The sequence below is a fragment of the Rhodamnia argentea genome, chromosome 2 (genome assembly GCF_020921035.1).
Source record: "Rhodamnia argentea isolate NSW1041297 chromosome 2, ASM2092103v1, whole genome shotgun sequence".
Classification (NCBI taxonomy): Eukaryota; Viridiplantae; Streptophyta; class Magnoliopsida; order Myrtales; family Myrtaceae; genus Rhodamnia; species Rhodamnia argentea.
The window spans coordinates 32,627,032-32,650,468 of NC_063151.1; the positions used below are offsets into that span (position 1 = coordinate 32,627,032).

Sequence of the window (23,437 nt, forward strand, 5' to 3'; positions counted from 1 at the left end):
TGTGGTCGGTTGGCTGGAAAAGGAACACGCCTCCCTTAATTTAATCGAAAGCTTCAAATCGCTGTCTTTGCTTGATTTATTTACCAAAACAGAGGACGAACTCAATAGAAACAGCCACGACACTTCGCAAGATCTCGTCTTTTCACGTGTCGGGTGCTGCGGAAGTCGAATACCGAGATCGCCAAGTGGGAGCGCTCAAGTTCAAATCTCAACCGACTAGCGATGTAAGGAATATCCATCGAAGTGTTTCGCCATATACGTTCTTTCAAGAATCAAGAAACCAAATGGATGGTGTCTCGTTCGTGTCTAGCCACGAGCGTCAAGAGTTATGGTTTACCAACATGTATGGGGGAGACCGGTGCGAGAGAGTCTGTATGGTTTTTGAGCAGGATCATCCTGGAAATGGAACTCCAGTTGATCACACAGGACACTGGCCACATGTTGAAAACCCGAAACTCCACTGTGACCCCCTCGGAATAGCTCGAAACCGAGAACATGTCTGGACTTTGCTAGGTTCGGGGGGAAAGCGCTGCACGATTTCCATTCATTTTTTGCCGATAAACGAGATGCTTACGCACCGATGTACTTTAGAGAACAATAGAGCGAAGCGTCGGAGCATTGAAGCACGGACAGAGTAATAAAAATAAGAATCCTCATCCCTAATCATAGGTTAAATAGGAGATGCATAAGCGGAATGGCGTCTGAACTGCAACATATGGAGCTCAAACTTAACCGACTGTCAAGCGTATTAGAGCGGCGAGACAGTAGAAGGTGCGGAGAAAGAGATGAAGAGACTGAAATTTTCGCACTGCATTGCAACTCATAAGCTCATCCAACATCACGAATCAGTGTAACGGAACAGCACAAGATCAACAATGTGTGTTTTATATTAGCATTCTCAGAAAAAAGCTGCTCGCTGAGTGCGATTCCTTACAGACACTACGGTACTCATGTACAGACCCAACATACTTCAGACCGAATTTGCTAAACCTACTTCACAAGCCTCTCTTCCTAGGGTATTTCCACAGTAATGGAAGGGTGATGTATAGAACCGATGAAAGTAATGCAGAACAATGAATGAATGAAAAACGTGGTAGTCATACCAAAAATCCATGTAAGTTGTGGAAGCTATCGAATTCTTGTCTCTTCTTTCATGATATCCCATCCTCCTCCAGAGCTCCCAACTCGGCGCCACCTACATCACCCTCCTCTTCGATTAGTAAGGGTACTGTACAGGCATCAAAGCCCATGTTTGCCGCAAATTCCTCAGTTTCAATTTCTGCATCAGTGAAAGTGAGGGCACGCTGCAATTTCTTCGCAGAAAACACCTCAACCTCTGCCACATATGTGGCGGTCACAGGTCGATGATCAGATAGTTTTAGTTCAACTCTCCTATAGCAGAGCTGTCTCATTCCTCTGCCGCACGAAAGAATGCGATCACACCTGAAAGGGCAATTCAGGCTTTAAGTAATTTAGCATAATCACACACCAGAAAACAAGTTCAGCAAGATCATGTCATGCTGACCAGTTAAGCTCAAGTGGACGTGGCAGGAAAAAGAAAACAATGAAAATCAACATATATCTCGCAGATGCTTTGTGCATTTCAATTTCTACACCACATTGCAGAGGTGATCATATGAACATATAGGTACTCCATAGATCAAGATATATCCGACAGCTACTGTTGCAAATCAGAGAATCTTGATTATGAATAGGTAACATCTATTGAGTATGACTTGCAACTAGCACACCATAAAACAAGTTTGGAGTCGTTTATGCGAAAAATACATACTTTCATGTAGTCAAATATCCATGCAGTAGAACTTCTGCAGCAAAATCATGCCATTCTGTACACCTAAGTATCCTCAATGCTACAACGCCATCATATAAGGAATGTCATGTATTCTCAAAGCCACGTTTCCTAGGGAACTTGCATTTTGAATGCATATTTCAATTGGCAGAATGGTAGCGTTCTGAAGGATATGAAAGAGTAAAGCACTTCACAGCACCCACCAACTGCTTGAGATTTCATGGCGCCAGAGTCAACGTTAGTATAGTAAAAGCTAAAATGAAATTTGCCACGGAAGCAGGGAAAAGCAATTGTTGTAATAGGCAGGGATGCACCATCAACTACTATGAAACAAACATTAATCTCATTCAACCACAGGGAAGCATAAGCATACCACGCTGGAGTACGTCTTCCAAACTTGGGATCCTCTCCGAAATACTTCTCTGAATTATTTTCATACTTGTATGTGGGTGGGAAATTCAAAGTACCCTCGGACCACCCATCAAAAGTGCGACCTTTTCTTAGCTCACGTACAAGCTGTTGAAAGGTTATGGCGCTAGTCAGCTGGGGTCATATAAAATCAAGTTCATTTTGGTGCTCTATGAGAAAGCTGCGACGAGGAAAAGAAAAAGCATCCCACCCAAATATGGGTCGCCCTTTTGTTCGCAATTTGCATACATTCACAGAAAACCATAGGAAAAGATGCTACTTAATAGGAAAATTGGTTCATGCGGAGAATAATTCAAACAAATTGTACAAAACAATCATCCGCACCGTAAATCCTAACATATACAACATGACACCATCTTGCATATGCAAACTTGCTTTAGCAACTAAAATGTCCTGAAGTAGACAACTCCTCCTAAAAAAGATCTTGGTACTAAATCGTCATTATTAATGCTATAAGGTGGGTTCTGTAAACAGTAGAGTTCATGTATGGAATGGACATGGATTGGCCATCAAAACCATTGATAATGCGGAAAAGGAAAAAAAAAATTGTGGTATGTCTACCTGATCTCTCTCAGTCAACTTAGACCACTCCTTTTTTGAGATGAGTTCTCTTGTTTCCTCATATGACAAGTTGATCCGATAGTTCAAGTCACCTAACCAAATAATTTTTCTGCAGGGAACATGAATTTAGATCGATCTTCATGAAAGTAGAAAAATATGAACGTTAAAACATTCTGTAAACTGGAATTGAAATTATCTGTCCTCAATTTTCTCCACCAAAACTACCCACTCTTTTGAATAGGTCAATGAAGTAGATTCTTAGACTAAAAAGGACAAGACACATAACTCTAACCATGAGAGCATAACCATTCAGATGTGTTTGATCCTATTTTCCATCTGGCAATTGCAAGGTAACTATAGAAAAAGTCCTTTATGTACTCTACATCTAATTACGATATCAAACAGACAAAATCTGATATGTGCACCAAGCGACTAGGATCTGAACGTTTCACGGGTAGAGCCAAAATAATGGTTTTTAAAGTCTTCACTAAAACGGCATAACCTGAATTAGCTAGATCCCTCCAACTCCTCAATGTCACTAGATGCGTCAGGGGCCAAATAACGGTTCAAGTTATATCAATTGATACCAAATTATCCACAGCTACCTAAAAGCATTACAAGGGTAACATTGATACACAACTATGAATCTAATGTTAGCGTTTTCAAGATATAATGAACTAAAAATCACAATCTTATTCATGCTGTCAAGGTAATCACGTTTTCTTTCAAACAACAAAATTCTGCGTAGTTTAGGACGCAATAGCTAATATGTATGCCGTTGGAAGTTTTGCCAACATTCTACCTGATATATAACCAAACAGTCGAATGTTTCTTCACTCACATAAACCATATACAACCTGTTCATGGAACGGATGGCAACATGACCCCACAAGAGAGGGAAATCACAGAGAGCTATACCCAGGCACTAGCAATGTCAGTAATAGTATTACATAGACCCAAAGTAGATTTGATCTATCAGATGGCAACATTTCTGTCTAAATAAGTACATGGAAGGATGAGACAACTGATAGCTTATTCCAAAGGTGAAGTGAGATGGAAACCATAAAACAACGAAACATATTTATGTGCTGAAGTGAAACGGAATGAAAAGACTAATGGAAAATATATATGTACCAAGTCTTAGAACTCACTCATGGTCAAGAATACTTTTGGGAAGTCCGATTCCAGGCACTGAACGAAACTGAGTTCTACGACGTATTTCATGCACATCAGCATTCCTCTTCAGTTGATCTCCATCTTTTTCTCCCGAGGTAAGATGAGTGCAAATAAAGCAGAAAAGCGTCTGATAAATAGACATACTGACTGATACTGATCCCTGAAAGAATCAAGTTTTCAAGTGTTTCTGGTCATTAGAAGGTATTTGTGCAGTTAAAAGAAAAAGGTCAAATGAAGGAAATGGCTAGTAAGTTTCTGAATGCAAACAGTGAATCCAAAGGCATGAGCATCCTGGACACACTATGTTACCAGTAAGCAGCACGAAATGAAAGTAATGTACTAAAATAATCTTAGTCAGGAAAAACTGTACTAGAATTATCTAATAGAAGTCTAAAGAACTCCAAGGAGTACTTCAATGGGAGGACAAACCTTGTTGCCTATGTAGCCCATAACGCCCACACCAACAGTCGACACCTTCAAGTTGTGAATGTGCCTGCGTAAGCTCCTGCGAACCCAAATTGTTAGGAATATCCCAACCATCTGCTTGCTGACTATCCTGACAAAAGGTGTTTGTCTTTTCCGTTTTAAAAGGGATTCAATATCCAGTTCTGCCAGCAAGGACAGATCCGGTGGAGCTTCACTTGTAAATGACTTGAAGGAATTAAATTTTCTCAAAGACTTCGGCGCTTGAAATGATCTTATTGACTTGAAGGAATTTGGCCTTTCGAGAACACCCTCAGATATTAAATTTAATGGAGGCTCTGGCCAGCTTAAACCAATTCTCTCAGAACCACTTAGCATTCTTGTCAATTTCGTGTTGTGCTGAGCAAATGGAACTTCTTCTTGCTCTTCTGTCCTCAAGCAATTTAACCTATCTAACCTCTTTGGAGAAGAGAATTGCCTCTCCAAGTCTTGCCCATCCGGCTCACTCGACTTGCCACTGTCACCATAGTGCGCATCCCCGAAAGTCGTGAATGAACTTCTGTCTGTGACTGGTCTTTCCTCACCAAAGCCATCAGGTTCATCATCAATAGGATGAACTTCCTCATCTCCATCACTGTCAGTCTCAAGTAGTAACTCCTCTTCTATGTCAGGGATGTCTTCGGACGGTTTAAACCTTGATGGAGATGGAGGATCACTATAGCATTTAACCTTTGCCTTTGTGAGTCGGACTCTGTTCAATGTTTCCCGTATGATGTTTTCCCATTTTGGTACCGGGCGGTTATCTTCGGCCCCCAATATATTTCCAGCATTTAAGGGCACGATCTCTTGAAGACTGCAATGGATAGTGTTAGTCACTACTTAAGAAGCTAATACTGCAAAAAAGTGAATGGCAGTTTTAATTGTTTCAGTTACTCAAAACAAGCTCTCCCAGGAAGAACCAATGAACAACCTCTGCAGAAAGTAATTCCACAGAGGTGGCAAGCTTAAAGCCTACAATAGGAACTCAGAACTACTTTGAAAGACTGAAAGGAAGTACACACCCAAGCACATAGATGTCAGCAGGCTCACTGATGTTTAGCCACTCGTCAATATCCAGATCATCAGGTGGAAGCTTCCCTCCAACGTTCCATGTTCCAACGCATATTCTGGGAACAAAAGAATACTTAGATTTGGAGGGGAAGAAGAGATGAAAGAAAACATTAAGTGGTACAACAATTAAATCTCATAAACTGAAGTGATGCTATGTGGTTCATCTATCACATCACTCAGATATTGAGTTACAGCTGACTAAAGGCACGTACTTGATTTCTTTTGTGTTTATATACTGAGCCCGGAAAGTCTCCGACTTCCTCCTTCTCATTCTTGGAATAGTATCTGAACTCAATTTTGTTCCAATTAGAGGTTAGTAATATACGAGATAAGGATACTAATGAATAATATTAACAAGAACCACAGAGTTTCATATGAGACCATCATTTGTTTTTGAGAACAATTTTACGTGTTTCTGCAGTGGGAACATTACCAATAGGATCGACTTGAGTATCCTTGCGGCCGCAATTCCTAAGCCGAGACCCCCTTCCCCCTTGATTGAATTCTGCAGTTCATCAACTTCAAAATTAGAAGGAACTCCTCAATACGGAAAGACTGCTCAAGACAGAACCATAGGTACTCAAACACCGCGGACAATAATCACATTCTTAAACCTGAATCTCCAGCTAAATTAAAGAAAACCAATAAGGAAAAGAACTTCCAGTACAAGCACATCAAATCTTAACAACAACTCATAAACCATAGGAACAAAGCAAAGACAAAACAGAACAAAGCTCACATTTGGAAGGACTTTTTTGCGAAATTTGAGAATTTAGTGATCTGGGTCTCACTCTCACCTTCAATGTCGGAGTTGGAGTCGACATCGTCTTCGTCGTCAGAATCGGCGCTGTAATCCGATTCCTTGGTGCTGATGTTGAGCCATTTGCGCACGACCACTCTCGGCCAGAACAGCTGCAGGCAGGAGCAACCCAAACAACATATTTCAGCCCAACTTCTCTGCAAATTCTCTCTCGTTTAAACATCACAGCCGCACAAACAAAAAAAAACCAAAACGTCGAAGCAAATTGCATCGACGTAACAAGTTTATTTGCAGGAGAGAGAGAGAGAGAGAGAGAGAGAGAAAGAGAGTATACCTCCGGTTGATGCTTTGACCGTTGCCTCATATCTGAGTAAGGAATGGCGATGACTCGAAGATTCTATGATAAATCAGAGAGCGGATGAAAGAAAGCGAAGCAGCGAGAAAGAATTCAATCCGACAGACGATCAAAATGAGAGCTTTGAGGGAAACATCGACGAAGCTTCGAAGGGTTTATCATGAACAAGGGTCGAGGAAATAATCAAACCCCAACACAGATCAAACCAACCAACCAGAAAGAATGCAAATTAACAACGGTTGGTGGAAACTGCAGACTGGGTCTCTCACTAGTTTTGCGCCAAGCAAGAGTTGACCGGTGCAATAAATTTAGTTCCATCCACCATTACTGAGCAAACAAATGGACACACTTCAGAAGAACACATATTGGAAAATCATCTCATGCTCTGTGGTCATGTTAACCATTAGAAAATAGAAAAAAATACTAAAACTTCAAATTTGTGGTTTTTCTCGTTATCAGACCCCGACTCGTTTCGGCTGGTTTAAATTAACAAAGAGTGTGTTTGACACCGAACGTCAGAAGAGCAAAATGGTCCATGGCGTCAGTCGATGGTTGGACCATTAGCCCAGAAGCAAAATACTAGGCTCCGATCTCTTTCACGTTAATACTATGTACTCTCATTTAATGGCGTCCCATCATAGCATTGGATGTCTAATCATTTGGAACTATTTTCATTCTTCCGATCGCAAAAAAGAATAGATGTTCTCTTTCATGAGAAGGAGAAGATGATCAATGATGTGCTAACAAATATCGGGTCTTTACGTAGATTAAATACCTTCTTTTTTAATTTTTTTAGTTTCTTACTTTCTTATCCATGCTTTACCCACCCGCAATTAAAAACCACTTAATATTTCTGTAAGATCCAATAAGGCCTAAATAGGCCAAGAAGGAAGCATTTTACTTAATGCCCTCCTAGTGACGCTTTGTGGATTTTGTTGACGGTGCACACGTTTTCCATCCATTCAAATCAATAAGGAAACAATCAAGTCTTAAAGCCTAGCGATAATTCTCATGCTTGCTGCCGACTAATTAATCGCCGACAAACTCTCTCGACAAACAATCTACGAACTAATTGCTACTAAACTCACTCTTGCACGCTTTCGCCCTCGCATTTTTACGATATATAAGGACAAACTCATCAGAAAGAGCATATAAGAGTGAGATTATTAAACTCTAGATCAATCAACTTTGGCAACCTAGTGCTCATCTTTCCATTGGAATTCTGTTTTTTTTTTTTTTTTTTGGGGTGCAAAATGATGTTGGATAAGTTAGAATTTTTAAGGGTAAGGGTAAGCGCACATTATTATCTATTGAAAGCGTGATTCGACCCCCAAATCACATGTTTGCGGAATCATTGAAGCACTGCTTTTCTAACCTTTTTCCACCCACATGGAAAAAAAGTTGATCTAACTTTTTTCTTTTCTCCTTTTTCGCTTAAAGAACACTTTTTTTTTCCCTTGGCCAGCATGGGTTTGCTCAACTTTGCTACGAGGAAAGTTCGATCAACTTTGATCGAACGTTGCCTCCTCCTGGGAGGAGACAACCTTTGGGAATACTATAACAATGTTTGGTGGACGTGTGTCAAGTCATCTTCCAACACCTGGTCAACAATCTTCCCCCCCAAAATTATTCTAGTTTTCCTTTCTTTCTTTTTATTTTTTATTTTTTTTCCATTTTTTGTTAGCATTTTCACCCTCTTTTTTTTAGCATTTCTGACTGAAGTTAGCGAAAAGGACAAAACAAACGAAGGAGAGAGCAACAAAAATTTAGTTAAAAATGTAGGACCAACGAGGGAGGAACAAATTCCTGCGGCCCCAGAAACGACAAAAATAAAAAAAGAAAAGGAAAGAGTACGAGGAACTAGAAAATTAGGAATCGTCCGGCGGACGTAACACCTACGGAGGGACGGATAGGTAGCAGCACAAACTTGATTTAGAGAAAATTTCAAATAAAAATTTGAAATTTATTTTCTCAAATAATAATTTGAAGTGGACATTATTTCAAATAAAAATCTACAATGCTCTCTTTGTTTTAAATAAGGATACAACCAAGGGTATTTTTGTCATTTTTTTGTTTATTTTCTTTTATCCCATTTCTTCTTTTTCCTCTGTTTCGGCTTGCTAGGGTCGCCGGTCTCTAGGTGAGGGTTGCCTCGCTACGGTTGACGAGGACTTGGGCGAGGGCTCCTTGGTCGAATTAAAGGGAAAAAAAGAAATGAGAAAAAAGAAAAGAAAAAAAAAAGAAATCAAAATAGGAAATAATGAAAATGTCATTAGACATGCCCTTCTTTGAAATAAAAACAAGACTTTTGACACTTATTTGAAACACGATATCTCTCGGAATTTTTATTTGAAAAAATAAGAGTTTTTCAAATCTTTATTTGAAATTGTTTCCTTGATTAATGATCTAAATGATTTTCTTACACCGTCTTGAGGAAATAATAAATATATATATAGGTGTCATTTTTCCCCCAATTTAACTTTTTTTTTTTCAGCTAGTCAAAGTCAACCCCTTCTGGTAAAAAGAAAATTGAAAAGGAAAAATCTTTATGTCCGAAGCGTAGGACGGTAGTAATAAAATGTGTGGTTGGGCCGGGGGACACGTCATGTGGAAGCATGAGAAGCAACCAGACACGCTGATCTCGATTGCATGATTACGAGTAAAGCATCAGCCAAATCTGGGACCCGCCCCAAGGTCCAAGGCACCGATCGGGTGGGTCCCGCGGTGGCGGCGCCGACGACGACCGTGTGCGGTGGATGTGGTCAAGACATGCACCAAGTGCCCTTTTCGTCTTTCAGTTTTTGCCCTTTTTTTGGGTGAGGAATCCACATTCTAGAATAGAATACTTTCTATATGGGACGCCTCTTTTAGAAACATATTATGAAAGACATTCCTTTCCTTCCTCCCGAAATTGTGGAAGCGAAGCGCTTCATTTTTTTTCATCCTGTGTTTATTTCCTCTCTATATATCTGACATTTGTTCTTTTTACGGAATACGGGAATCGAACCCCACATCAATGATACTAGCATCCTTATTTTCAATCTCTTTACCAATAGCGTCTCATGCCTATCGATAAGGAAACGACGTCTCGAAGCGACGAGAAATCAATCAAACACTAGACACTTGAAACCATAATTGGTAGCATGCATCATTAGGTGCCCCCACCTCCTCGTTATCCTTAAAAATATCCTTATACGTCGGCCACACTAACACTCCGTTACCTTAGTCCTTAAAAGGGCGAAAAAGAAAAAAATTATCATTTTGTGATGAAAAATGAGGGAGAGCAATATGCATAAAAATAAAAAGAAAAAGAAAACGAACGAGGAGAAGAAATAATTATTTTCCAAGATCATCTTCCAATACTCCTCCCGAAGAGAGCTCTATAAAGGATCATGTCAAACGTAAGAGCCACTGTACAGTTTCTTCCTACGAGCTTGAGTCGAGTTAGTTCCCAAGTAACGCGAGGAGATCTCGACCCCGAGACGGCGGAGATGCGCCGTCCCCGTCGGTCAAGAACATCCTCCCGTCCTGGAATGCAGAAACTAAAGTTCTAACGTGCTTAAGCTTCCGTGGAGAAAAGAACAGGAACCAGGGACGAGACACGGACACTGGGAAGCAGCGAAACTGTCGGAAGCGTTTCTTCTGTTGCAGGGATGAATCATGTGGGCAGATGTCATACCTCAAGTTCAGGCTGTTCAGCGTGCTCCGATCTCAGCTTTGCAAGGAGGAAGCTCTTCTTCTTCTTCGTCTTCTTCTTCTTCTTCCGAAACCCTTATCAGATGACTCTTCCGCTAGGTTTTTCGCCAAATCCCAGGTGGGGCTAAGACGGAAGCAGGAGCTATTTTTGCCACTTGCAGAAACTCTCAGGCTTCGCTTATATACTGAGAAGAGAAGAGAAGATAAAGAGGACTCGCCCCTTTCCACAGTTCACCAGCTTCTCCCTTCTCGTGCCACGTGGCTCTTGTCCACCGAAGCACGCGCCAATCATGAAAACGAAATTGTTTAGTTTAGTTTAGTTTAGTTTAAATTAACTGAAGCATACTTCCTAAAGAATAATTCCATGCACTTTCTTCATAATTCGTATAGAACGAGTGCCTATACTCTTTTCAATAGAAGCTGCATCCATCATGATTAATTTGATCGGCCGGCGTTGGCTTCTGAAAACATAATTACTTGTGTTAATAGCTGTGAAGGTTGGCTTCTGTAAGGGGGTGGAAAAAAGAAGAAGTTATGTGTCGGAACATTAATCTATGCAAAAACAAAACTCTGAGTTTTTGTTATTTGGTTACTTAACAAATGCGTTGAAGCTCGCTAATAAAATTGAATCGTGAAGAACCATATCCTACATATTCGATCTATGCCTCGCTTCTACTTTCGCGGTGAACTTGAGATCTCTTGGCCGATGGACTCGTCGTATTGGGATACCGCTCGGCAAGAATCAAACTCAATACCTCTAACACATTGGCCCGGGTAAGCAGAAACGTCCATATCGTTAGCACAATGCAAGCGGGTGCTGGAAATGAGACTGTTTATTCAGTCACGGAATCTTGTTGTGGGGGAGAAATAATTGGACAGACCAATTGAGAATAGGAAATGAAAAATTTTGGTTGGTGCAGTGCAGAGTCTGCAGACTACAAACCCTACAGGCCCACGTGCGCAAATCTATGGTCGGCCTTCGGTTGAGAAGTGCGTGTAGAACAAGCGAACCGGCAATAACACGTTTGACTCGAATGTTTAGACCGGTCCTTGGCCATATGGAACATATGAAAAGTGTAGAATAAAACACATTTGGCTTGGCCTATAGCCCTTTTACTATCGATGAGTTTAGGCTGTGACAAAGAGTATTATCATCTTTCGACTTCCCAAACTTCGTATCTAACTTTTGCGGGTGAGCTCGCCTTAAAGAGGTGGAACAAAGAGGAGGCATTTGGCTCGAGATCGGCATGCGAGCGCCCCGGAACAAGTGCCGAGAAAGCATTTCAAGTCCAATCAGAAAACAAATGCTTGTGAACGTAACGAATGATTTTTCATGGTTGGTTAAGATCAAACATGCGACCAAGTTTTTCGGAACAATGTGAGAAGTTAGAAGATGGGGGAACCAAAAGATTCACCAGACTTCACATCTCAAAGTTTAGGAAATATCTGATAGACGAAAGAGGAGAAAGAAAATGATTATTTCGATGATTTAAGACACGTCTTTTATTAGTATTGAAAGATACCATCGTTGCTATCTAGCAATACAAGTGCTTACCTAAACAGGGTCCATAGACATTTAGCGACACAAGATTCTTTAGCTTTCTTTAGCTTCTAAGTTATCAAGAACTAAAAAAATGACTAGTTTCGATGCAATAAATAAGGAAAATAACTGCACATGCGAATGATTATTTTCAAAAATATTGATTTTGAAATTTTATCTTATTCGAAAGTGCTTCGAATAGATATCGACCATCGTTAAACATATTTTTGGTAAGTGTACATTGTCATTTTTTATTTACAAGATCTTATGCGGTTGAGATTTGGACCACACGTTTGTTTTGCAACTTCAGCTGACGTGACTCCACCCAACAATGTCGAATGCTACGTGTTACTCGAAAATTATATTATCTCACATTTTTTTTTGTTTGTTTTAATTTTGGAAAAGAATCTACTGTTATGGTGTCATTATATAGATATATGTATGTCGATGGTAGATAAATATTAATAAAATTAGATTTTATCCTAAAGTTCATTTAACAAGTAAACTGACGGCTTGTATATCATTGATGAATCCTGACAGGTTAATGTTATAATAAATTCCGAGCTAGTACACCTTGTCGCGTTAACCTTGCATCTGCCCAGTCAACACTATTAGAAGAATCTAAGCAAAAACCGAACATTCATAGAAAACTGAACATGATCCGACCTATTGACTTCCCGTGGATGACGAGGCTACAATTCATCGTTGGCACCGAAAATTGATTAAAAAAAATAATGAGTTGAAAAATAAAAAAAATCAAGCTCTACGATAATGATGTTTAAACGGGGGTCGCATTTCATCAACTCATATATTTTATTTTTGACCTCCGTGGGAGAAGACACCTGGACAAATTATTGAACTCCCGTGAATTTTGAGGGGAGAAACGTCAAAAAGAGTCCTAAACCTACTTACTACATCAATGCCAATTGAATCAATCCAGCCAATTTTTATCGAAAATCGCCGACGTGGATGCCGGTGGTCTCGCATGGTACTGTCGGCACTGACTTGGACATTTTTATGTTTTTGTTAGCGATGGATTTGGCGATGGATTGACACAAATGCAACAAGTTGATGATTTTTTTTTTATGCTTTTTCCAAATTTTGAGTGTGCGGACTAATAATTAAATTTATCTATCCAGTAGCATTAATTTTTATTTTATTTTTTTTACATCCATTCAACACCCCCACATGTCTTCATAAAAAAAGGGGAAACATAAAAATTTTGTTGCCCCATAAATAGGTGGACAGCGAGGATGGAGCCGTTCATTAATCAATTTTCTATTTTCAACTATTAAACAAATGGCATGGAAAAAAATATATATATTAGCTAATAATGGCAGGCGTGCACCATTGAACCGCACAGATAAGATAGAAAAGAACGACGCAGATGACATAATATTAAAAATACAACTAAGAAATCGACAACGTAAGTACTCAGTTTCATTTTGTTAAACAATGGTCAACGGATGACATCCTCGGAAAGATGCAGCTTGTCTTCGTCCTAAGATTATAAATTGGTTTTTCGAGTTACCGATTTTTAGCGAAATGAACGGAGCCAAGACGTTAATTTCACCTCCTCCTGCACCTGCCCCTCAGTTTTATGTAACCCAAAATATCCCCATTAGAAAGAATGGAAAAAGAAGATGAGAACGCTGCGTACATGCAAGGGATGATAGCATAAATGGTTCCTAAACTTTAGGCTACTTGTCTTTGAACCTTTGACATCGTACAAATTAGGAAAAATTATTTAAAAAGTTCTAAACATATTGTACTTTTGGCAATTCAATTTTAAATCTTTTAATTTGATCAATTGAGTCATAAATCTTTTCACGTTTTGCTAATTAAGGTAGCTGAAAATAGCCGAGTGGATGCTAGTTATCCTATATGCCACGATCGGTGGTAACGTTGACCCTTTTTTTCAATTTTTCAATTTTTTATCGAGTTTCTTCTTCTTCTTCTTCTTATGTTTTCCTTCTTTGCTTTTCCTTCTTCCATATTACTTGATGCGGAATGTATTAGTAGTGCGTTTCTGGATCCAATTAGACAAGCAGAAATCCAATCAGAAGGCGAAATGGTGATGTGCCAAGAACCCGTGGACTAGGTCGACAACATCAGATCGGGCTCAAATTCGGTCGGCTGAAGCGAAACGGCGTCTTGATCAATATACACGGCTTTAGCCATGACTAAAAATGGATTTTGGCGATTCGGGATCGTCTATATGGGTTTTCCAATTTTTTTTAGTATTTTCGAAATTTATTTTACTATTAACGGCAGTTTTATAATTTTTAATTTTGATGTTTAGAATCATAGCAAGGTTATGATTAGGGTTAACATGCTATAAAAAGTGTGTTTATGATGTTTTTGGAGATGATTATTATTTTATTATCAGACTTTTTGATATTTCTCTCTTAAGCAATGATTTGTTTGTTATCTTAGTTGAACGTTGCGTCATCACTAGCCATCACCCCGCGTCAAGTGAGGGGGGCCCTCGCCAACCCAAGCCTGGGCATCCCTCGCCTAAGGCCGGCGATCTCCGTCGGCCATTGATGAGGCCCGACGGAAGGGAAAAGGGAAAAATAAAAAGAAAAAAAGTAAAGAAGGAAAACATAACAAGTAAAAAAAATCTAAAAAATAATAAAATAATATTAAAATTCTCCACTTCGGCGTCGATCGTGTCACGTAGAATAGTCGAGATCCATGTTATGATTATTTCAATTGAAAAAACGTGAAAATATTTATGATTTGATTGGTAAAATTAAAATATTTAAGAGCGAATTTTATAAAAGTGTAATAAGTTTAGGGTTTTTTTTTACTACTAATTTCTTTAGCGGTATGTTTTTATGGTCTATCCGGTCACGTCGGCAACATCTTTTCTGGTTAACCTCTTACGTGGTTCCAAGCCAAAAAAGAAGGGTGGACAATCTTACAAATGGCGTCAGGACAACCTTACGGAAAAAGTGAACCGCCAATTTTAAGAATTATGAATTAATCATCCGGCTTTCTTTCGAGGAAGATTAGGCTTGTCGTACTTGTCGCTTCCGATTGGACGTCATTTGTACAAGTCATCCACCACTGAGTTAAGATACAACCACTCCTACTCTCGTCCCGGAGGTCCGGCGCAACTTAATTTTATTAATTGCGATATTTAATTGTTAATCTACTGTCATTTTAGACCCCACGACAACCCCTGCCACGTACTTCTCTTTGGGAATATTTTAATGAAAAATTTCAAATAAGAACTTGAAATACCCTGAATTGAATATTATTTCAAGTAAAAACCTGAAATTGTCATGTAATCTCAAAAAATGACTTGACCTCAAGAGCATTTTCGTCATTTATTCTTTTATCAAAAAAATTAAAAAAATTGTAATAAAAAACACACAAGTGAGAGGGCTGTTGCTATTGCCCCGCCATTGGTGGGGCATTGGCGAGGGTCGCCGGCCCTCGCCTAGGTCCGGTGGAAGGGTACGACCCTCGGCCAGTCCAATGTGAGGTCCTTGAAGTTAAAAAAAACATAAAAAAAATAAAAATCACGAAATCACGAAAATACCCTTGAGGCGAGACTATTTTTTGACACTAAATGGTCAGTTTATGCATATATTTGAAATAAAACTCATTTAGAATTTTATTTGAGAAAATGAGAATATTTCAAGTCATTATTTGAAAATTTTTCAATTTTAATTATTGGCTAGAGTTACTAATGCTTCTCGGAATATAATTGGGAGCATATATGATGACAGCTAATAGTGTGTCAGACTTTCACCTGCAAAAAAACATTCCTATGAAGAAATAAACACCCGTTATCTCGATAAAACAGCAAAATCGAAAATGACCAAAAAGGCAAGAAGGGTTATGCGCATCAGAAATCTTAAAATTTGTAAAAAGTACAATTAAATCTTAAAATTTGTCAAGTTTATGTAATGAAATCCTTCTATTAACTATTAACACCATAAGTTTAATTAACGGAAAATACTGACATGTCATTTTTTATTATTATTTAAATCAAAATTTATTTAAAATAAATTTTTTGTTAAATATTTAAATTAGATAAAGAAAAACTACAATTTTATTGAAAAAATAAAACTAAAAATAAAGAAAGCAAAATGGTAGATCGCTAGTGGAGGGCTGTTGTCGCAGTCGCCCATCTCCGGAGGTGCCGGCAGCCCTGGGTGAGGCCTCGCCAGTGGCCCTCTCTAGGCCCAGGCGAGGGCGCCTAGATCTAGCGGTTTCTTCAGTCCAATTTTATCGGACAGATCACCTCATGATCTCGAGGAACTCACCCCCTTTCTCGCGGTTGTTCAAAATCACGGCCGTGCCCGACTCTGGCTTGCGGCGAGCATGTTTCGATTCTCTTCCCCCACACCTCTATGCCTTCGTCGCCCTTCCTTCTCGGAAAACTTAGGCATATGTAATTCTGGGTTCGTCGATAAGAGAGCGATCAAATGAGAAGAATTGCGGACGCGCGAATCATGCCCACTGTCACCCTTGAACAAGACAAACGGTGCAGAGAATCAGACATGGGAATCAAATGGAACTTGGGTCATGCGGGGCAGTGCCGATCGGAATACCCAAGGGGTGCCATGTTCTCGGGTGGGAGAGAGAGAGAGAGATTTTGGCAGGAGGATCGAATGATGGTCGGAATACCCAGGCGATGCGATGTTGTCGGGCGATGGTCGTCGGCCCAGGCGAGGCTGGCATCCTCCAGATCTGAGCGCCCTCGGCCAGGGCCGCTGGACCTCCTCCGGCAATGGGCGGCAACGCCCTCCACCAGTGACCTGCCATTTTTTTTTGTCAGAGGTGACTTGTCATTTTTCATTATTTATTTAAACTTTTGTTTTTGTCAGTAAAATTTTAGTTTTTCCTTTTTATTTTTTATTTATCTAATTTAAATATTTGAAAAAAAAAACTGATTTAATAATGAATGGAAAGCGAAAAAAAAAAAAGTCACGTGCATTTTCTGTTAATTAAACTGACGGTGTTAACGGAAAGACTTGATTACATCAAGTTGACAAATTTTAGGATTTGATTATATTTTTTGTAAGTTTTATGATTCAATTGCACTTTTTATGATAAGCTTTGAAACTTTTAATGCACATATCTCAACATATTAATAGATTTATGTTTTCTTAATACTTTTTTCCTTTTATTAATGCTTGTCAGAATATAATTGTGAGCATGTGTGACGACAGCTAATATAGTGTCGGACTTCGACCTGCACATTGTGAGAGCTCATGTTGCATGTCAACCTTTTGATTTCTTACAAAATGCACTAAATGAAATTAGTTTCTTATAAAATGGTTAATTTGATTAGGTTTTTGTTCTTTCTTTCTATTGGGTTAAATTTTGAACAAGGAGGTCCATATTTTTGGGATGTGTGGAGCTTAGAAAGAGGTGGGGATTGGGCGCAGAGGATAATAAGCTGGCTTGATGTTAATCATTTTATCACTATGTTTTATCAGAGAATGAGATAGATACCAAGTACATAATTTTTTTTTTCAAAACCAAGTACATATTGTTAACTCAGAAAACAATCAAATAATATAAGCAATAAATAAGTCATGCAAATAAAAGTCGATGAGCCAGTGGAAGAGTCGGCGATTCGCAACCCATGAAGAAAAGTCAATAATTTCGTAGAAGTGTTAAAAGGGTACCAACAAGTCATCCTTGAAAAGTGAAAAACGCAAAAAAAAAAAAAAGCGACCGGCCTTTTGAACCAATAATTCTTTGACACTTAGAAATGCTTAAAAATTAGCTATAGACACGTTATCATCTCGAAAGACTAGATCTTTCTTATCATCAAAGAACAATCGATGAATAGTCACCGGAACAACTAGTGTTGGGCATATGCCAAGATCTTCCTCTAAAAACTACGACTTACAGTGCATGCCTAACTTCGGTGCCCTCAACACCATGGTTATACGGAGACAACAACAACGACGACATGTTGAACCGTCAAAAATAGAATACCTCTAAAGAACTCCCAAATCTAAATTTAGATCAAGATCTAAATCGGGGGAGGAGAGCTTTCTTCAAAACTCAAAGAAATCATAGAATCACACTCTAGTCATGTTGTTGAATGGACTGGTGATGAGTTCTCACAGAGTTTTTAGTTGCAAGCAAATTTATTCGCCACAACAAGCGAAGAAAAGAAACAATAACGGTCGAAGTAGATTTTAAACGAGGCGAAACAAGACTCCCATATTAGACCAAGAGAGAGAAGCAAAAGGAAATTGAAGGGTGCATTTATTCGGCGAAAAATTACATGCAAACGGAAAATACTTTTCAGGAAAATGATTAGTTTTTCTTTGTTTGGTGATATGTGGCGGAAAATGTTTCTGGTGTTTGGATCCCTTTTGAAAAATGATTCAATCTCGTGTTTTTATATCAATTAGAAAAATTCAAAATTTAAATATTTTTTATTTCTTCTCTCTCTTTTTTTTTCATTCTTTTTCCTTCGCCTTCTTCTTCCACACTCCTCTTCTTTCACCACTGCGGTTCTCCACCTTTTTCCTCCACTGTGACTGGCCAACAGCTGCCAAGGACAAGCCTTAAGCTTGCCGGCCGAAGGCTAGCGAGGCTCGGCCAATTGAGGCCGGATCTGGCAAGGGTCGGCTCGGCCTGGACCTCGAGGCCGAGCCGAGCCTCGCCGAATCTAGCCTTGAGGCCGAGCCTCACCAAGCTGCGCCAATGGCTAGTCACTTGTAGGTTGCCGTCGCTGAAGGAAAAGAACAAAAGAAAACATAGTATAATACAATAAAATATTCATTATTAAAATAAAAAAGGATATTTCAAAAAAATTGGAGTGAAGAGTTCCAAAAGTGTTTTCACCTCTTTAGATTGAGGAATTCACTTTTTTAAATTTATACATCAAATTTTTTGTTGACTGGAAATTTTTTTCATCGACTTGTCATTTTAGACGAACCAAACGGGTGAAAATCCAGAAAATCAATTCCCGAAAATCACTTTCCCCGAAACGAACACACCAAAAAATGGATAACTTGAAAATATTTCTCGTAAAAATGACGGCTGTAGCGCATATAAAAGTAAATGAACAAATTTTTTTCATCATCCATGAATATATTTATTAATTATTTCAAGCGATAAAGGTAATTTTTTTTTTTTACAAATTATTTATTTTTCGGAAAAATAAATGAAGCCAGTCGTACGCGTAACAAAATCATTGGTAAAATGAAATCACCTAAAATTGGGAAAATCTTGTCTGCGAGGGTCAGATAACTGTGAAAACACGGAAATGAAATCACCTAATGGTTTTTTTTTTTTTTTTTGGGTCGGACACCTAATGGTAAAAAGCAATAGAATGGAGTCATAATAATTTGAGCTCATCATTTCGTCCGTACAACGAATGGGGAACACGTGTTTGGAACAATCGTGAAGTTTGGGTCGTTATGTGCAACGTCAATCAATGGAAATTGGGAAATATTTGCCAATTGCGTGGGACCTAATGTCTTCATCAATCAATCGCAATCTTTTCGTGCTCCAGGAACAAAAAACAAAAAGTCCATGGCCAAAGAAATTTGCTTTGTTTTCAATCTAAGCAAGAGATTTTTCCAGAAATTTGTTCACTAGATAGAATTGGAATCGCTTAAGAGCAACCCCAAACAGGATTCGGGTTACCGATGGGCTTAAGCAACAAGTTAGGTTGAATGTAAGAGTCCGGCATAGCCCTGAGCCTGTCTAGATATTGTTTCAATGGGAGCAACCCATATGCAAGATTAATACGTTCCCTTCAAAAGTTCGGCCCTGAAAGGATAAAACACGATAAAAATTCTAACATTGTATACAAATGCCTTAGAAGTTCCGTTGGCGTGTCAGTCAGACACAATTCACATACTCAAGTGATCGGCTACTTTTTGCAAGACTCGGTGTACGGAAAATTGCAATATCACACTTTTACATTATCAAAATCATAAGGGAACCCGTGTCCGCTACGTAGAATATGACTCGAAAGATAATATTCACGATTAAGCGAGAATAAAAACTATCAATTCATTTGATAGATTGATTGATCCCTTCCACCTTGTAGAATAACCGTTGACACTTAAATTTTGACTAGCCCTTTTAGTTATATTGCATAAAAAAATTTAAACTAATTTTAGTTCTCATAAAAAAAATAATTAATTAATTTTCATGCATAGCATATTTAATTTAGTTTAGCATGCATCGCGTTTGCATTTTGACCGGACCGGCGCTGGATGGATTTAGGCAATGGGAGCTCTAAGCTTAATTGAATAAATTGGAACAAGTCCATAAAGTTGAAAATTTAACCAAGTTCATGGTTCAAAAGTGGACAAGATCACACGTGATGGCATCTTAATTTTTGAACAATATGTCTAATGCAAATAAGACCTTCACGTGTGAATGTATATATGTATGTATCTTCTAAACATTACAGAAGGAAAATCGCATAAGCTTGATTGGTATAAGGGGTGCACGATTATCTGGCCATATTCACACAAGTTGGAATAGGGAAGAAGCAAAAGTGAATCTCACTTGACTGAGAGGTAATGAAAGATACATTTCTTTTCCTCGTCCAAGATTGGATACGCTGGCCTATATAGAGGAGAGAGGTCGGAGAAACGGAGGAGGGGAGAATTTTGAGAGACATTAGCTCTAAAAAAATTCAGAATTCACGAGAGAGAGAGAACTTCGGCTGAGCACTCCCGGAGGTTGACCAACGCTCATGTTGCTAGGCCCGACCCCGACGATTCATTCAACATCGCAGCTTCGATTATCCTCGTTGCAGCTTGGCAAGCAGTCCATGACCACCCCGACAAATCTTCTTGTCAAGTCTCTCGGTGTCCCTCTAGTCATCATCCTGTCGGTGGTCCAGTAAGTTCACTTGCAATTTTTAGTTGATTGGTCCTCCTTCAGTTCCTGTCCATCACGGATTTGTCCTGTGGAACACGTAACAAAGGACGAAGGAAACGTGGAGTGTCCCCTCTTGTTTTTTGTCTTCTTTCTCTATGGCCCATTGGAGGACAAGCCCCGAATTCATGGCGAATCAATTGTGACCGTGCACTCTCCTCAAGAATCCATGGATTGGGACTCGTCACCGAGTGCCGCAAGTTATTTGTCTAGTCGACCTTGACCAAGAGTAATCTCGCCGGGAGGTTCTCGCATCGTGAGCCGTCCTCGAGGAGTCCCTTGCCAACAGTCCAAAAGTTGCGAACATTGGCGCACAAGATTTGTTCAAATTCAAATTGAAAAAAAGCAATCTTGCAAGATAAGGTATAGCTTCCTATCTTGCAAATTGTACATTCATGGCAAGCATAATTTGAACATATCACATCGTATTTTGCATATCTTGCATCGAAGTGGACGTTTTTTTTCAAAATACAGGTTGATTATTGATTAGTAAAATTTCTTTCATAATCCGCAACTTGCCATGCGATCGAGAAAGTTCATCATTAAGATTATTGATAGAATACTCGATTAGGTAAGGATTTGGGTTCAATCGTTAATCATGGGATTACGAATTAAAGATTGACTCAAATATTCGCAAAATATTTCAAAACTTGATTGATATATCCACTTTCTTGATTGAATTGATTGGCATATTCACTTTCCTAATTTGATTTGAATTGCTTTATTGTCGTATTTTTAGATTATATCCGTCGCATGATGTACTCTCGAAAATTCTAAAAGATTTGCATTCATCCACTTTCCATATTTGAAAATTACATATCTTTTAAAATTTGCATCATGTAGATAACTGTATATTTAATCTTTTTTGTAAAATATTTAGGCTAGATCGCATTTTAGGATAAAAATTGCATGTTTAAATAGAATTTTATGTTTAAAGTAATTCGTCTTTAATATATTAGGGTTTAGGTCAATTTAAACTCTAAAATATGCAAGATAAATATTGTTTTAGCATAGTTCTATTTTAAGAAACAAATTCATCCGAAAATTAAAAAAAAATTCATTGCCACGTCATCTTTGTCACATCATTTACCATACCACATAGAGTCACGTGTTTAGTTTAATTAATTAATTCATCATGTAGATTGCATGCTAGGATTGATTTATTTTTAATTGCATGTCATATAGAGCTAGTCATGTAGTTTAATTAAATTCATATGCATTCTTAGGATAGTTTGCATTTATTTATGCCATTGCAATTAGAATAGAATTGATGCATCTCATTTACGTTATTCGCCTTTTAAAAAGCAAAAATCAAAAAGTGAGAACAATAATTACGTGGCGCATGCTTTCTTGATTATATTGATTTTTGGATGTTCAATTAATTGATTGTGCACCTGCATGATAACATTTGTTAGTGAGTTAGGTTAAAATCAATTAATGTTGCCTTCTCAAATGATTTTTTATGAAATAAAATGGTACCGAAATAGCGTTAGAGTAATCTAGCGTAACAAAGTCTCCAACCCTTAATCTCCGATTTGTAGAAATAATATAGTCTTCTCGTTAATTTACTTAGGTTTCTAATTAACCTACTAAAAACGATTAGTGGCAACTTCAATTAAAAACATTTGCATGTTGATCACATTGAATCTTAAGTTGCGATTTGGTAGGGCTTGAGAGAGCCCGAGTTAGGTTAATTAAATAATTAACCCGATAATCCATTAATTTCGAAATTTTTCAAATTTTTAGGTCGCGACAAAGTTGAGTCATAAATCTTTTCACATTTTACGAGTTGAGACATGAAAATTCTTCAATATTGTTTTTCTAATTTTTTTAAACTTTTTTTCCTTCTTTTATTTTTATTGTGGTTGGCGAGGGCAGCAAAGCCCTCACTTAGTGATTTCGAAACAGGAAAGCCAAAAAAAAAAAAGTAAAAAAAAGTAAAAGAAAGAGAAAAGAAAATAATAATTCTAAAAATTTAAGAAAATTGATCACGTCGGTGCCGGTTGTGCTACGTAAAACAACTGTCTTTCATGTTAGTGGTTTTTGACCAAAATTGGCTCGATTGAGTCAATTAGTAAAACATAAAAATATTTATAACTCAATTGACACAATTAAAATGTTTAATACTAAATTGACAAAAATATAATAATTTTAAAATTTTTTAGAAAATTTTTCCTAGTACTTACGTTGTCCCAAAAAGATCTATTTCCATCCATCCAAATCATTTCTCCATGCAAAAATGTCAGTTAGAAATAAAAATTTTAGTTCCTTTTTTTTTTGTCATAATAAATAGGATTTCATTCACTTCCTCAAAATACAAGAGAAAAATATTATTTAATTATAAATCAAGGCAAATCTCAGATTACTTCAAAACAAAACAAGTTTTAGATAACACGAGAAATCGTCAAAACAAGGTTACAGGTCACGCGCTCAAACAACATATTTGTGATTTCTTCATACCAAAATCGACGACCGATCAACGAATCCGTAATCGGGAATGAGCACACACCGTAGTCTTTATCTATTGCTACGGCAATGCGCGCCTAAGTTTGGCATCCATAATACCATCGTTGAGCAGAGCATAAAGGTTGAACGAGTACAGATCCGACACCTTTGAGAATGAAACATTCACGAAACTCCTCTAATTTCTTTTGAAATTGGACTTGTTCACAACGAAACTTGAGGCAAGTG

At 38.3% G+C, this 23,437-nt stretch overlaps 1 protein-coding gene across 5 annotated transcripts; it reads right to left on the minus strand.

Moving 5' to 3' along the window:
- Positions 1-638: 638 nt before the first annotated feature.
- Positions 639-10,433, minus strand: LOC115754746 (type IV inositol polyphosphate 5-phosphatase 3). 5 transcript variants are annotated; one of them, XM_030694149.2, is made up of 11 exons: positions 10,304-10,433; positions 6,604-6,635; positions 6,307-6,421; positions 5,943-6,014; positions 5,722-5,794; positions 5,461-5,565; positions 4,406-5,252; positions 3,952-4,136; positions 2,801-2,909; positions 2,184-2,326; positions 639-1,443 (listed from the first exon to the last, which is right to left on the minus strand). In XM_030694149.2, exons 2-11 carry the CDS (start codon positions 6,631-6,633, stop codon positions 1,152-1,154), a joined length of 1,971 nt encoding a protein of 656 aa, XP_030550009.1. In that variant the 5' UTR covers positions 6,634-6,635; positions 10,304-10,433; the 3' UTR covers positions 639-1,151. The 5 variants fall into 5 exon arrangements, with proteins under 5 accessions (XP_030550009.1, XP_048130857.1, XP_048130858.1 ...); XM_048274900.1 differs by lacking the exon at positions 10,304-10,433 and having other exon boundaries at positions 5,722-5,788; positions 6,307-6,466; positions 6,604-7,052; XM_048274901.1 differs by lacking the exon at positions 10,304-10,433 and having other exon boundaries at positions 6,604-7,051.
- Positions 10,434-23,437: the final 13,004 nt, after the last annotated feature.

Coding starts and splice junctions, on each gene's coding strand:
- LOC115754746 (XM_030694002.2), bottom strand. CDS start 6,633: ATGAGGCAACGGTCAAAGCATCAACCGGAG. Junction 5,795..5,942: donor TACTCAAGTCGATCCTATTG/GTAATGTTCCCA, acceptor AATTGAGTTCAG/ATACTATTCCAAGAATGAGA. Junction 5,253..5,460: donor GCTGACATCTATGTGCTTGG/GTGTGTACTTCC, acceptor TATCCATTGCAG/TCTTCAAGAGATCGTGCCCT.